A 16956-nucleotide genomic window follows, 5' to 3' on the forward strand; every position below is an offset into this window, starting at 1 on the left:
ACAATCAGTATCATTTACAACACTGGCTAATAACCTTTCCCCATGTCACCTGTCATTCACAAACACCCTGACTGCAAGGGGCAAGTCAATTTCTCGTCAATCTGTCAATCAACATACAACAATCTCTGGTTGGTCAATGCAGTCTGGTTCAGAGGTCAATGAGGAGGTCGAGTGTTTAGGGTCAAGCACCGACCTTGGGGTCATGACCTGTCATGTGCAGCCCACATGAAGCTTGTTGCATCTCTTCATCCCTGCACATTAAAATGTCACTAAGCTTATTTTTCAGGGAGCAGGGGGGCTGGCTTTAGTGGACATGTGGGACAGAGATAAATTTGGGAGAAATCAGGAATGGCCATTGCTTGAAAGAGAAGCAAATTAACTGAATGCTCTCAATACCACATCAGGGAAGGGGGAATCCATCTACCAATTAAAATTACCACTTTGTAGATGAATCCCTTCATCACCAGGGGGTTCTGGTTACAACTTACAAATATGTTCCAAGATTATTAATTGCATTTACATGCTTATTAATTAATTTGTAAAAGAAATACAAATACATATTTTCATAAATCCAACTTGAGCAGCTAAAAAACGTGAGTCCGAAAACATGCGAAAACAAGAATCGTTTATTTATCTGAATTTAAAGGAAATTTAAACAAGTTTAAAAGCCAGAATTACTTTTTTAGACAAATCCATCACTTGAGAAAGAAGTGCTGACACAAACATATTAAAAATAAATAAACATTGTAATTGTAAATCAATGAAGCAGATGAGGACTACAACTTAAATTTGATGTAAGTCAGGAGTCGTGGCTGGCACTTACCAAATATGAAAATATCATCAAACATGTGGGAGGAAAAACTAGTTGAAATGAAAACCTACGTCCATGAAATGTACAACTTCCGGGGAAATCAACATCAATTATTTTGCAATCATCATCAAAAGTGCCCTATTTCTTATGGCAAATTTGATAATAAAAAGACTATTAATCTGCTCGACACATGTTTCAAGACATCGCAACCCCACAGTAGGTATGTAAACTACTCCAGATACAATCGATCAAGTCCACAAACTTGTACACAACAGCTATCAAAAACCGATATTTACATTCAACGTTGATTTCTCCTGCAATGCACAAGCATATCGCTTCTTCAAAGATATGCAACTATTTTCATTCTGGGATTAATGTTTTGAGTCAGAGCAGGAATCCGTACGTAACAAGGGAAACTATTTTCCAGATTAATTTCACACATGAGCAATAGGCAGACAAAATGTGCAAAAAATATTTCCTTTTCAAATTAATTTGCCAAGGACCTACAATTTTAGCCCAGTGTTCTGCTCTGCCATCAGAGAGTCTACCACACTTCTTTCAATATGTTTCGGGATAGAAAAACCCATACATTTTTTCATTGATCAATTTTGCCAATTAAAGTTGCAATTGAAGGGTAAAAAGGGCCAGAAAAATGCTTTCTAAATTGGAGAATTTCAGTTGTATGAAGCACAGGGGGATTTGAATGTGAGGAGTTTATCTTGAGAGTATCTATATCAATAAAGAACCATCTGACGAGATATGCAGAGTTTGCCTTGCCAGGCTTTGTTGGGAATTTGTTAACACGCTATCACAATATCATGGGATAGATATGTTACCTTCATAAATTACCAAAGTTATATTTGTCGAGAGGTGGAATATTTCCCAGGGAGTACTGGCATCACAATGGTGTGGCACCAGACAGAACCACATGAGATGGGAAACGAATCGAAAGTTATATCGGGTTTCATTAGAGAATTTGGACAAATTCTACAAGTACGCCAGAAATTCTGAGAATTGTGCAGTAGATGTTGTTAATCATCTCCAGGGCCCTGGATCTGACCTCGGGGTCTCCAGATCAAACCTGGTTAACACCGACATTCCCCTACCCCCAGGGGGCTTGCATCAGGGGGACCATAGTTGCTGGGTGGGGAAATCTACAACCCTAGTCAATCCCACATTAATGATATTAGTGATTATATTTCATGTGAGATATTTTCAGATGGAAGGGTTTTAGTGTTGTTTCAAGTGTGATCATTTAATTACCAAACAAGATATAAAGCAAAACAAATAAATCTTGAGACACCAGTTTATGAGAAACAAACAAGACAGTCAATCGGGCATAATCATGCTAATGATAGTGATTATATTCCATGAAATGAAAGAGTTAATTGTTGTTAAAAATTTCATTTTTATAAAATGAAATAAAATAATCAAAGCAAAAGACTAAATCTTGAAAAACTTGTTTGGGGAAATATGTCAATTAGGCAATTATGCTACTTTAGATTATTTTTATTGTAGAAGCCATGGTATTCAAATGGAGTGAAAGAGGTTATTACCCAATGTACATCAGCAATTTTGCAGTTATCTGCAGCAATTTTAGATAGAGGTTAAAGACTTTGCAAGTCTTATCATTAAAGAAAGAAATATGTAAATAAAAAGAGGTGTATGAAAAACCCACATTTGGAATACAAACAACATACCCCAGTCAACCCAAGACTATCAAGTGTTCAAAATTAAGCAAATCCTGGTCACAGCCCTAATGCTAAAAGCTAAAGATTTAGGTGATTCTCAAATACTCTTGGAGCAAACTTACCCAGGGCCCTCTATAATTTCAAACACCATTCAAAAAGGGAGTGAGTGAGTTGGGTCTCACGCCGCTTTTAGCAATTCATTCCAGCAATATCATGGTGGGGGACACCAGAAATATGTATGTATGTAGTTATGCTAAAAAGTACATTGATTTTCAAAAAGAGAAAAAAAAAAAAATCGAAAAAAAGATGGGTGGACATCCCCTGCACCCCCTTCTGGATCCCCATTAAGTGCTCTAAAACCCTTATATCTGTACTTACTAAGTTTAGTCATAACAGCTGTGTAAGAGTAACACATGACATTTTTCCTGTAATTACCAAATTACCATTAAGTCCCCTAATCCGATCACTTGTCTAAATTTGCCTGAATAAAAAAGAAGTTAAAGTTAACCCAAAAAGTTAAAGGCTGGTGAAAACTATCTTCATCATATCTGACAATCAATGTGCCAAAACTGAATTCAAGTGACCTGTACAAAAAGCCACTTGTCATGTCAAGTTTGATGTTTGCATGTCATTAAGTCAACATTTCCAGACAGATTTCACCTGGAACAATGGTCAATGGAGGTAATGGTTAATCCTCCTGCAAGAGGACAGGTGAATATTGAAATGTGATCTCGTACATTTCGCCCTCCCTGCCACTTGGCTTGTACATTTCAGCCTCTTCCAGCCATATCATTTGTCTTTGCCTATACACCTCCATGACAGGTCTGTGTTGTAAATGTTGTTAAAGGGTGAAACAACATTTCTCCATCTCTAGCCCCCTATGATAGTGTGAAATGTTTAGAATAGTGAGCATCAGCTAACTGTAACAGAATGAGGGGAAAGCGGAACCCATCACAAAAAACATGCCAAAATCTTGCTGTGTTAGAATTTATCATGTCACATTGTGAAAGAGAATCTGGGAACTCAAGGAACAAATTGTCAAACTAAATCTCCAATTTCTTCCCCCATCATAGTCGGCAGAAGCAATTGACACTGCTTATGGCCCACGCATGAAAAATATTCCACCATTCCTTTCTTCAATTCTTATATTTCCATTTCCTGCTCACATCACCCATTTCAGAGGGGATTGATCCACAACACCTCAAGTCTGCCCCCCTTTGTCAACACCAGGGAAGTCCAGATGATGAATTTCAAAACATTGATAGTGATAATCTCCCTGCTCCACTAATAATATACAGTGATCTCGCTGATCAACCTAAGCTAGGAAGTGTGCTCTGACAGTGTGAATTTTCAATGTTTCATTTCTATACTCACTGACAAAAGAAACACGAATACCATACATGTTGGTTAATATATGAAGCATTACTCATATTCAAGAGATATTAGATTGGTTCGATGTACAAACGAACATACTGGTATGTTGTGTGAATCGACGCTCATGAACACATCACATGTGACGTCATAGATCCATGACTTGAGATCCACCATTCATCTCGTGCAGTATTAGCGTGTAAAGTTTGGAAGTCACGTGCAGCATATCGTGATAAGAATAAAGAACACTTGACCTTTTGTTAGTTTTGTCATTAAGTGGTACACATTGGAAACTTCTCTTAACGTACATACTTCTCTAGCTGTTTCTATGGTTCTCGTTTCTTTTGGCGGTGAGTATATTACAAATACTTACAATTACTTTTGTCAAGCCAGGTGTTGATACCCTCTATATATTCTAATACATTCTGTCATTTGAGGGAGTTCTCACAAATGACATACTTTATAAATAGTGTATCAATGTGTTACAAAGTAAAAAAAGGGTGTCACACAGCTGTAGGTCACACACAGATTGTGTCACACAGCAGTAGGTCACACACAGATTGTGTCACACAGCTGTAGGTCACACACAGATCGTGTCACACAGCAGTAGGTCACACACAGATTGTGTCACACAGCTGTAGGTCACACACAGATCATGTCACACAGCAGTAGGTCACACACAGATTATGTCACACAGCAGTAGGTCACACACAGATTATGTCACACAGCAGTAGGTCACACACAGACTATGTCACACAGCCGTGGACCACACACAGGTGTGGGTCACACACAGATTGTGTTACACAGCAGTAGGTCACACACAGACTATGTCACACAGCTGTGGGTCACACACAGATTGTGTCAGACAGCTGTAGGTCACACACAGACTATGTCAGACAGCTGTGGGTCACACACAGATTGTGTCAGACAGCTGTAGGTCACACACAGATTGTGTCACACAGCTGTAGGTCACACACAGATTGTGTTACACAGCAGTAGGTCACACACAGATTGTGTTATACAGCTGCAGGTCACACACAGATTGAGTCACACAGCTGTAGGTCACACACAGATTGTGTCACACAGACTGTCACACAGCAGCAGGTCACACACAGACCGTGTCACACAGCTGTAGGTCACTCACTGACTGTGTAACACAGCTGTAGGTCACACATGGATTGTGTCACACAGCTGTAGGTCAAACATATTGTCACACAGCTGCAGGTCACAAAGATTGAGTCAAACAGCTGTAGGTCACACACAGACCGTATCACAGTTGTAGGTCACACATGGATTGTGTCACACAGCTGTAGGTCACAAAGATTGTCACACAGCTGTAGGTCACACACAGACCTTATCACACAGTTGTAGGTCACAGATTATGTCACATCACTGAATTTTAGCCTGAAACAAATGAAGCAAATCCTGCTCTTGGATTGACCAGACCTGTTGTCCTGCCACTCCACACACATCCCACTAACATGCAGCTTAGTGTCTACAAACCTCATGCTCATCATAAATCATCAGTGGCTTCTCGCTTGGGACGTCCCAGACTCGGACTGAGCGGTCATTGGAGCCGGACATGACTCTCACCCGATCTTGCAGGAACCTGGTGACATTCACCGGGCTGAAATCACAATGTGACGACACATACAGTACAGCAAAACAACACATGGTACTGGGGGCACAACACATACAGCAAAAGTCAACACTTAGTTAAAGAGCACAATCAAAAGTAACCATGGAAGTAGGTATTATAATGATTGATACACATCATGCATCTATTGAAATCTCACTACTCTTAGATAACTAAAAAACTCCATGTCACATGACCTCATTTTTCATGATTCATTCATTACATGTGACATGTCCCCTGAACTCAACCTTTATGTGCCTGACTTCAACTGTTCTATTCACCCAACTCACCCATCCTGTTCCCTGACCTCATCTCTTATATCCAACCAACTCACCCATCCTGTTCCCTGACCTCAACTCTTATATCCACCCAACTCACCCATCCTGTCCCCTGACCTCAACTCTTATATCCAACAAACTCACCCATCCTGTTCCCTGACCTCAACTGTTATATCCAACCAACTCACCCATCCTATTCCCTGACCTCAACTCTTATATCCAATCAACTCACCAGTCCTGTCCCCTGACCTCAACTCTTATATCCAACCAACTCACCCATCCTGTTCCCTAACCTAAACTCTTATATCCACCCAACTCACCCATCCTGTTCCCTAACCTAAACTGTTATATCCACCCAACCTGTTCCCAAACCTCATCTCTTATATCCAACCAACTCACCCATCCTGTCCCCTGACCTCAACTCTTACATCCATTCAACTCACCAATCCTGTTCCCTAACCTCAACTGCTATATCCAACCAACTCACCCATCCTGTCCCCTGACCTCAACTCTTACATCCATTCAACTCACCAATCCTGTTCCCTAACCTCAACTGCTATATCCAACCAACTCGCCCATCCTGTTCCCTGACCTCAACTCTTATATCCACCCAACCTGTTCCCTAACCTCAACTCTTATATCCACCCAACTCACCAATCCTGTTCCCTAAACTCAACTGCTATATCCAACCAACTCACCCATCCTGTTCCCTGACCTCAACTCTTATATCCACCCAACTCACCAATCCTGTCCCCTGACCTCAACTCTTACATCCATCCAACTCACCAATCCTGTTCCCTAACCTCAACTGCTATATCCAACCAACTCACCCATCCTGTTCCCTGACCTCAACTCTTATATCCACCCAACTCACCCATCCTGTTACCTAACCTAAACTGTTATATCCAACCAACTCACCCATGTTGTCCCCTGACCTCAACTCTTACATCCATCCAACTCACCCATCCTGTTCCCTGACCTCAACTGTTATATCCACCCAACTCACCAATCCTGTTCCCTGACCTCATCTCTTATATCCAACAAACTCACCCATCCTGTTCCCTGACCTCAACTCTTATATCCAACAAACTCACCCATCCTGTTCCCTGACCTCAACTCTTATATCCACCCAACTCACCAGTCCTGTCCCCTGACCTCAACTCTTATATCCAACCAACTCACCCATCCTGTTCCCTGGCCTCAACTGTTATATCCAACCAACTCACCCATGCTGTTCCCTGGCCTCAACTGTTATATCCAACCAACTCACCCATGCTGTTCCCTGACCTCAACTGCTATATCCACCCAACTCACCCATGCTGTTCCCTGACCTCAACTGCTATATCCACCCAACTCACCCATCCTGTTCCCTAACCTCAACTTTTATATCTACCCATATCTAAATTCTTATATCATCCAACTCACCCATCCTGTTCCCTGACCTCAACTGTTATATCCACCCAACTCACCAATCCTGTTCCCTGACCTCATCTCTTATATCCAACAAACTCACCCATCCTGTCCCCTGACCTCAACTCTTATATCCAACAAACTCACCCATCCTGTTCCCTGACCTAAACTCTTATATCCACCCAACTCTCCCATCCTGTCCCCTGACCTCAACTCTTACATCCACCCAACTCACCAATCCTGTTCCCTAACCTCAACTGCTATATCCAACCAACTCACCCATCCTGTTCCCTGACCTCAACTCTTATATCTACCCATATCTAAATTCTTATATCATCCAACTCACCCATCCTGTTCCCTGACCTCAACTGTTATATCCACCCAACTCACCAATCCTGTTCCCTGACCTCATCTCTTATATCCAACAAACTCACCCATCCTGTCCCCTGACCTCAACTCTTATATCCAACAAACTCACCCATCCTGTTCCCTGACCTAAACTCTTATATCCACCCAACTCTCCCATCCTGTCCCCTGACCTCAACTCTTACATCCACCCAACTCACCAATCCTGTTCCCTAACCTCAACTGCTATATCCAACCAACTCACCCATCCTGTTCCCTGACCTCAACTCTTATATCCACCCAACTCACCCATCGTGTCCCCTGACCTCAACTCTTATATCCACCCAACTCACCCATCGTGTCCCTTGAAAACTCTGAGCATAGATCCACTGCTCGTGTCGAACAGTTTAACTTGGGCTTCATCACTACCAGCAACAAGGAGGCGACCATCATCTCTAAATGATCCACAATGTGCCACTTCACGGAACCGATTCAGTGTCCGAGTGATCTGATTGGTCTGTGAGCTGTAGATTTGTACCTGGAGGACACGAATAAGGACACATTAATCAGTTGGACAATGGATGGTCAGGACTACTTTCCTGGCTCCTCCCCGTTGCAACTTGGTTGTCTGGGAAGAAGCTACAGCAGAAACAAATAAACAGATATACAGATGCTGGAAGACATAACAGGAGAAATGACATCAGGAACAGATTACAGTTCATGGACAATAGGCACACTGTCTACATCCATGGACAGACAAGACATTATTTGTTATTGATAATGGCTGCACATATATGTGAACAGCCTCCACAAATCATTGGCAGGCATCATCATTGACCGGCTGACACTTAAAACACTGATGTGGCATAAAGTAACATTCACTCACTCGTTCGGTAGTTGTCAGACACCAGACGCCATTACTTGTCTGAGGCTACAAGTCTACAGACACAACAGACACCCCTACTTATCTGAGGGCTACAAGTCTACAGACACAAGACAACAGTACTTGTCTGAGGCTACAAGTCTACAGACACAAAACAACAGTACTTGTCTGAGGCTACAAGTCTACAGACACAAAACAACAGTACTTGTCTGAGGCTACAAGTCTACAGACACAAAACAACAGTACTTGTCTGAGGCTACAAGTCTACAGACACAAAACAACAGTACTTGTCTGAGGCTACAAGTCTACAGACACAAAACAACAGTACTTGTCTGAGGCTACAAGTCTACAGACACAAAACAACAGTACTTGTCTGAAGCTACAAGTCTACAGACACAAAACAACAGTACTTGTCTGAGGCTACAAGTCTACAGACACAAAACAACAGTACTTGTCTGAGGCTACAAGTCTACAGACACAAGACACCACTACTTATCGACCGCCTCCGTGGTCTAGTGGTAGAGCGTCCGCCCGGAGAGCGGAAGGTACGGGGTTCGATCCCCGACCGCGTCATACCAAAAGACATTAATAGATGGTACTTGTTGTTACCCTGTCTGGCGCTCGGCATTAAGGGGCTAAAACAAGGACTGGTCAGCTCGGAGTCAGTATACTGTGTCTGAGTGGGGTATTCATTTTAAACTGCGGCATGGTATCTCAGTGAGCTAGCACTATAAATCGGCATCAGTCCGGACTAGTACAAGCAGCCACACAAACACACACACCTACATGCACGTCGCTATATAAGTGCAATAATCTTGGACGCGACGTTAAACCCCATTTCACCTCACCTCACCACTACTCATCTGAGGGCTACAAGTCTACAGACACAACAGACACAAAAGACACAACAGACACAAAAGACAGACATCACGAGTTGTCTGAAGGCCAAGGCATACAGAGCCCACACAAATTTGATCAGCATAAATGAATGCCCGGCATACCATTAATAATTGAAAATGTATCACTTAATGTACTTAATGCACCATCATACTTGCTTATTACCGAACAACTGAAATGATATATAACAATCAAAATGATATATAACAATCAAATCATATCACAGCTTCACAGCCCAAGTTCCTTAGAAGTTGCTGTAATTTTACAAGAAATTAGCTTGCACAATATCATTGTAAAATGATCTGCTGAATAATTCAAAAATGATAACCATTCTGACAACTTGGAACTTGATTGTGCAGATCTGGCTGACAAGAAATGTCATCCTGTGAACTCACAACGACGCTCACTCAACTATTCAATTAAACAAATTGAATGAAATTGCATAAAAAAATAATTACCGAATCATTAGACTTGTGAACCTGAAAATACGATTTCACATCAATTCTCTTGACGGATACAACTTCTCCTAATCCCAAGTCGAAATCAACCAAGAGATGGTCTCGCCATCATTTATTCATGACCCAATGAAATAAATTTCATTGTGTGAATGAAAACTCAGTTTCATTGCTTCTGCAGATCAACAGTGTGTGGAGCTTTACTGTTTTATCTACCATGACCCCGTGCAGGTCATCCCGAGCGTCACTAAGACACCCTCGTTACAAAAGCTTTCACTCAATAATCTTTATAATACACTGAAGCTGCAGAACGGCAAATTATTTATGTCATGTCATACTAATGCCCTTATTACACATGGGATTAATAAAGCGAGAAATTACAGACATGGGCGTCTACGGGTACTTAGAGAAATGTAATTATGACTAACTCCATGTAAAGAATGACTGAATGTGTTTTGGAAAGGATAAACAAAAACTATTTTATGACTGAGATATACAAATGTATCTCTGTTGAGATCAATACCGGCACAACAATCACTTGGTCTCATCAATGTTGTCGCACTCTGCGTGTCGTCTGCATCAAAGAAGTTTCAATCACTAATTACACACTCTAGGCAGACATGGGTGACTGAGCACCAGATGCAAATGCTTGAATAGGCAAATAAAATAACTTGGGAAGAAAGTTTTCAGTTGGGTAAAGGTAAATCAAGTTACAAATGCGTAATTTTTTAGGACTTCAGATCGTAACATTGTAGCTTTGGTAGATCATTCAGTGTAAAAACGTGGCTACATCATTCAGTCTTAAAATGGGTCAGTGTTAACTTGGGTGTATCATATGGTGTTATCATGGGTTGATGGTGTTATGGGTAGATCATATGGTGCTATCATGGCTAGATCATATGGAGTAATTATGGGTTGATGGTGTTATCATGGATAGATCATATGGTGTTATCATGGGTAGATCATATGGTGTTATCATGGGTATATCATACAGTGCTATTATAGGTAGATCATATGGTGTTATCATGGGTAGATCATATGGTGCTATCATGGGTAGATCATTTGGCGCTATCATGGGTAGATCATATGGTGCTATCATGGGTAGATCATTTGGCGCTATCATGTGTATATACTTTGGTGCTATCATGGGAAGATCATTTGGCGCTATCATGTGTATATACTTTGGTGCTATCATGGGTAGATCATTTGGCGCTATCATGTGTATATACTTTGGCGCTATCATGGGAAGATCATTTGGTGCAATCATGGGGAGATCATTTGGCACTATCATGGATAGATCATTTGGTGCTATCATGGGGAGATCATTTGGCGCTATCATGGCTAGATCATTTGGTGCAATTATGGGGAGATCATTTGGCGCTATCATGGAAAGATCATTTGGTGCTATCATGGGGAGATCATTTGGTGCTATCATGGGGAGATCATTTTGCGCTATCATGGATAGATCATTTGGTGCTATCATGGGGAGATCATATTGGGCTATCATGGATAGATCATCTGGTGCTGTCATGGGGAGATCATTTGGTGCTTTCATGGGGAGATCATTTGGCGCTATCATGGATAGATGATTTGGCGCTGTCATGGCTAGATCATTTGGTGCTATCATGGCTAGATCATTTGGTGTTATCATGGCTAGATCATTTGGTGCTATCATGGCTAGATGATTTGGTGCCATCATGGCTAGATCATTTGGTGTTATCATAGATAGGTTGTTTAACGTTAATTTGGATAGATCATTTGGTGTTATCATAGATAGGTTGTTTACGTTAATTTGGATAGATCATTTGGTGTTATCATAGATAGGTTGGTTAACGTTAATTTGGCTAGATCATTTGGTGCTATCATGGCTAGATCATTTGGTGTTATCATAGATAGGTTGTTTAACGTTAATTTGGCTAGATCATTTGGTGCTATCATGGCTAGATCATTTGGTGTTATCATAGATAGGTTGTTTAACGTTAATTTGGCTAGATCATTTGGTGCTATCATGGCTAGATCATTTGGTGTTATCATGGCTAGATCATTTGGTGCTATCATGGCTAGATGATTTGGTGCCATCATGGCTAGATCATTTGGTGTTATCATAGATAGGTTGTTTAACGTTAATTTGGATAGATCATTTGGTGTTATCATAGATAGGTTGTTTACGTTAATTTGGATAGATCATTTGGTGTTATCATAGATAGGTTGGTTAACGTTAATTTGGCTAGATCATTTGGTGCTATCATGGCTAGATCATTTGGTGTTATCATAGATAGGTTGTTTAACGTTAATTTGGATAGATCATTTGGTGTTAACATGTGTACCCATGGGTAAATGTGTCTATATTTACTTGAAAACTTACAGAATAGTAACAATTCAAACTGATGGCGAATCAGCCCGTTCTGAAAGATTTTGACGCTGAGGAAAGTAGACTTGAAAGATTTACCCCCAAATGAAGTAGCTACATACATGACTGTGATAGGCAGTGAGGAACAACATGTGTAAACACATGGGTCCGTGTTAACACACAGTCCCCGCCCAACACCACCGCCGCGGCAACATGAAGGGAACAAATCGCTCCAGGATGGAACAGGGATCTACAGATTGCGGCCACCTATCACTGAAAGGAAGCCCCCTCAATTAATCACTCATTATTTACATTCCATGAACCATGCCAGCCACAAGCAAGCTCACCAACATGGAGGCCAACAAACTCCCCTCAGATTAAATATCCCATCTGGCAAACGACCACAAACTTGAATATCTGTAATGTATCGCAGCCAATAGTCCTCATTTTCACCACAAAAAAATGTGTCCCCCTTTTCAGGTTACAAGCAATCAAAGAAAAAGCACCAAGCTGGCACTCCAAGCAATGCCCTCCTCATTTAAATTGGTGTTGTGGAGGAATTATCTGCTGATAGAATCTAAATGGACTGCCAGGTCTTTGGGCCGATAAGGCAGCAAATGATACAAGTTGAGGAATACATCGCCATCAGATAAGACCTTGATAGGAAACTTCTACCTATCTTTACAAGCCTCATTGTTCAAAGCCATTACCATCTGTAGTTCTCGGCAAGGCACCTTCTGCAAACCTGGCCGGGGTTTGGCTACCTCATAAAACATTGTCAATTACTTGTGAACATGGCAAACATTAAATAAACTTTCCTGGCCATTGGCCTGGATGTGTGAAGATACAACACTTCTCTGGTTCTCTTTTCTCAATAGATTTCAGCAGACTTTGTAGAGACTACCGTAAATTTGGATACCATATACTTCCTGTTTTATCATTCATCTTGACCATTCTGAAACCATGCATAAGAGTGAGCTTTGAAAGATAAAGCCTACAGATTAAATATATATCAGTTCAGAGTGAGTGAGTGAGTTGGGTTTAACGCCGCTTTTAACAGTATTCCAGTTATATTGCGGCGTGTCAGCTTAATGTGGGAGGAAAGCCCGAAATGATGCAGGTCTCAGACGTTTACCACTTCGGTGAAACCCACGAGCACGGGTATGGTGCTGACAAACATAGAAACATAATCGGGGAGAACCGGGATTCGAACCCACAATCATAGGTTTCTGGCGTGCCAAGGGACGCAACTCAGCACCTTAGATGACTGGGCCACCCATGCCCCCTAATCAGTTCTGAAGTATTATGATACACATGTACTCTATTGCAATCCTTCACCTTACCCCATTCATACTATCATATAACCCCATCACCAGATAAGGTTGGCAGATCCTGCAGTATCTTCAATAGCATTAATTCATGGAAAAATAGGATTCATTTTCGTTGCTATATTCTGTATTGTTGCTTTCGTTATTTTTAAGCAGTAAATACTTGTCTACATTAGATTGTTATACAAAATACTTGTACACATAAGATTGTTGTACAAAATACTTGTACACATTAGATTGTTGTATAAAATACTTGTACACATAAGATTGTTGTATAAAATACTTGTACACATTAGATTGTTGTATAAAATACTTGTACACATTAGATTGTTGTATAAAATACTTGTACACATAAGATTGTTGTACAAAATACTTGTACACATTAGATTGTTGTATAAAATACTTGTACACATTAGATTGTTGTATAAAATACTTGTACACATAAGATTGTTGTACAAAATACTTGTACACATTAGATTGTTGTTGAAATACTTGTACACATTAGATTGTTGTATAAAATACTTGTACACATTAGATTGTTGTATAAAATACTTGTACACATTAGATTGTTGTATAAAATACTTGTACACATAAGATTGTTGTACAAAATACTTGTACACATTAGATTGTTGTATAAAATACTTGTACACATTAGATTGTTGTATAAAATACTTGTACACATTAGATTGTTGTATAAAATACTTGTACACATAAGATTGTTGTACAAAATACTTGTACACATAAGATTCTTGAATATAATACCCATGAAGATCCGGGGTAGAATATGCCTTCAGCAACCCATGCTTGCCGTAAAAGATGACTATGCGACTAACAGGGTCGGATGGTCAGGCTCAATGACTTGGTTGATGCATGTCATCGATCTCAATTGCGTGGATCGATGGTCATGATGTCATTCACTGGATTGTCTGGTCCAGACTCGATTATTTACAGACCGCCATCATATAGCTGGAATATTGCTGAGAGCAGTGTTAAACAACAAACAAACAAACCTATACACATTCTTGTGAAGTTGCTTTCGATGCATCAACATCACCCAGATAACACAGTTCTATCTTTCAACAATTTTCAACTCTTTCAAGTGGGATATATCTGATATTCACCTGAAGATGAAGAAATGAATGCAGCTAGGCTCAAGTCATCTTTTGATCGGTAAATTATGAAAATTGACAACTGTATTACATTAATGGATTGTCTACATAGTGTATATATTTCTAAAGTATTTATGATTAAGGAACACTACATATGACTAAGAAACATTGAACATATTTTGAGTTTCACTCCAAAAACAAACCCTACACCCATTTGAACCATGTTCAATTTGATATCAAGGAAATCAGAAAAATTACTAATTAGCAAAATGTACCAGTTCATGTCTAGACTGACATCTGTGCAAAGTTTGATCAAAAATATTGAAGGGTCTTTGATCTATCCCCTGGATACAAAATATAATAGACTATTTACTATTTTCATTCCCACTTTGTGACACGGGTCAAGCCTGATAAAATGTTTAGTTTATGGCTTATAGAGGAAAATAATTGGTAAATCAAGAACATCAATAAGCATGGCCTTATCAGAGGCTTTGAAAATTGACAACATGTGAAGGACAGAAAACACCAGTTTTTCCATTGGACGAGTGGCCGGTAACATTACCGCAAACTGAAAGCGTATGAGCAACACATTTTGACGTTCATACATTTTCCACGAGACTGTATTCTTGAAATGATGTAAACACTGACGGACTACTTCCACATGACTGACTGTTAGTTTTGTCATTAAGTGGTACACATTGGAAGCATCTCTTCTTTACATACATTCATCTATATATGTTTCTATGGTTCTAGTTTCTGTTGGCGGTGAGTATATATTAAAATATGTAACTTTCTGGAAATGGATCATGTGTCTACAATTCACACAGCATACAAACAGATCTGAGAAGATCTGAGTGGATCGATGCTCATGATGTCAATCATTAGATTGTCTGGTCCAGAGACGATTATTTACAAACTGATGTCATATAGCTGGAATAAAGCTGAGTGCGGCGTTAAACAAACAAACAAACAAACAAACAAACAAACAAACAAACAAACAAAACCATTCACACAACACAGAGAAGATCAGTCAGCTTACTGAAAACTTCTTCAGACGATTAAATTATTTATTTTCCTTCCAAGCCGTCAACAATTCAGTATTATTTCCTTACTGTCTTAGATAAAGCTATATGATATATTAAAAGTAAGACACAGGGATTCCAATAAATGGCAGGAAACACCCCGTTAAAAGACTGGAAATACATTCCCATATAAATGATATCTGTGGAAATTTCAAACAGGTGGATTCTGATGCAATGAACAACATTAGATATGGTGATTACATACATACCCACTAATTAATAGCCCGTCTACCTGCACTGGCAGTGCGCGGAGTCATGGAATTCGGTGTCTGGAGCCAGATGCAACCTATCAACTGATCACAGGAAGATACTTCCTCGCCAGATTCAATCACCAATGCAGGGCTTGCTATCATTTTTATCAAAGAGAAGGAGCAAATTAATTTTGCTTTTTCCATAATTTCAAACATCATTGACAGCAATGATGATCCAGTTTCGCATGTTCGTAATTTCCGTGATTTTATAGATTATGGCAGGGAGATACTATAAATTTCCAAGAATATCCCAGAAAAACATTTTATACGAAGCAGACTTTGGTGAAAACGATATGAAAATATGCCGTGTATACACAGGCTATGTTGATGTGCCATTTTGTGATATTTCGACTTGCGAAAGTCTACAAGCATATCCTCATCTAGAACAAATTCAAGGGCAAAAAACACGTTTATATGTTCATGCCGGATCATAACATGAGATGTAGAACGCTATAAAACAACATAGCTAGTGAATAAATGTGACTGTTGGCATATGGAAAAGTGTAATTTGGTTATAAGTCGCTTGAGATTGTAATACAGATACGCTACGCTTTTGGAAGGTAAACATTAGGCAGACAGGCATCAACACATATTTTTTCATGGCTGCCAGAAAAAGATATAGTTTACATACAATATATGTGCTTACAATATTTGGACAGCAGAGATTTTCACGGACAAAAACTCAACACAAACTACATTCAGATTAAACTCAAGATGCTCATCATGGCTTTCCCCATTACAACACAACATATTTTCATGTTCTGGTGACGCCATGTATTGCATGGTGTTATTAATGTGCCAGCATTTCTCGTGATTTTTTGTATAAAAAAACAAACCAAACACAAATATCACATCTAACGAACACAATTGTTTGAGGATTATGCTTTTGTTGAGATGGCATCCCCACCGTTTCCTTGTCTACATCAACAATGGATCCCACTGCATGTTCTCACTGTCAGGCCCTGGAACCAGTTGTGTTAACTAATGGTCTTGTTTGACAGGCTAAGTGAAGAAAGCAGGGTACTTACCACATTCAAGCCCACTTTTTAAACTTGTGTG

At 39.9% G+C, this 16956-nt stretch overlaps 1 protein-coding gene across 1 annotated transcript in view; it reads right to left on the minus strand.

Moving 5' to 3' along the window:
- Positions 1 to 16956, minus strand: part of LOC124149505 (U3 small nucleolar RNA-associated protein 15 homolog) — a 119581-nt gene that overhangs the window by 91044 nt on the left and 11581 nt on the right. The window contains exons 3-4 of the mRNA XM_048394290.1: positions 7896 to 8080; positions 5377 to 5500 (exon numbers count right to left, since the gene is read on the minus strand). Of these exons, the coding sequence (XP_048250247.1) occupies positions 5377 to 5500; positions 7896 to 8080 (309 nt within the window). The remainder of the gene's footprint in view (positions 1 to 5376; positions 5501 to 7895; positions 8081 to 16956) is intronic.

Source organism: Haliotis rufescens, unplaced genomic scaffold, assembly GCF_023055435.1.
Source record: "Haliotis rufescens isolate VD_foot unplaced genomic scaffold, xgHalRufe1.0.p SCAF_1, whole genome shotgun sequence".
Classification (NCBI taxonomy): domain Eukaryota; kingdom Metazoa; phylum Mollusca; class Gastropoda; order Lepetellida; family Haliotidae; genus Haliotis; species Haliotis rufescens.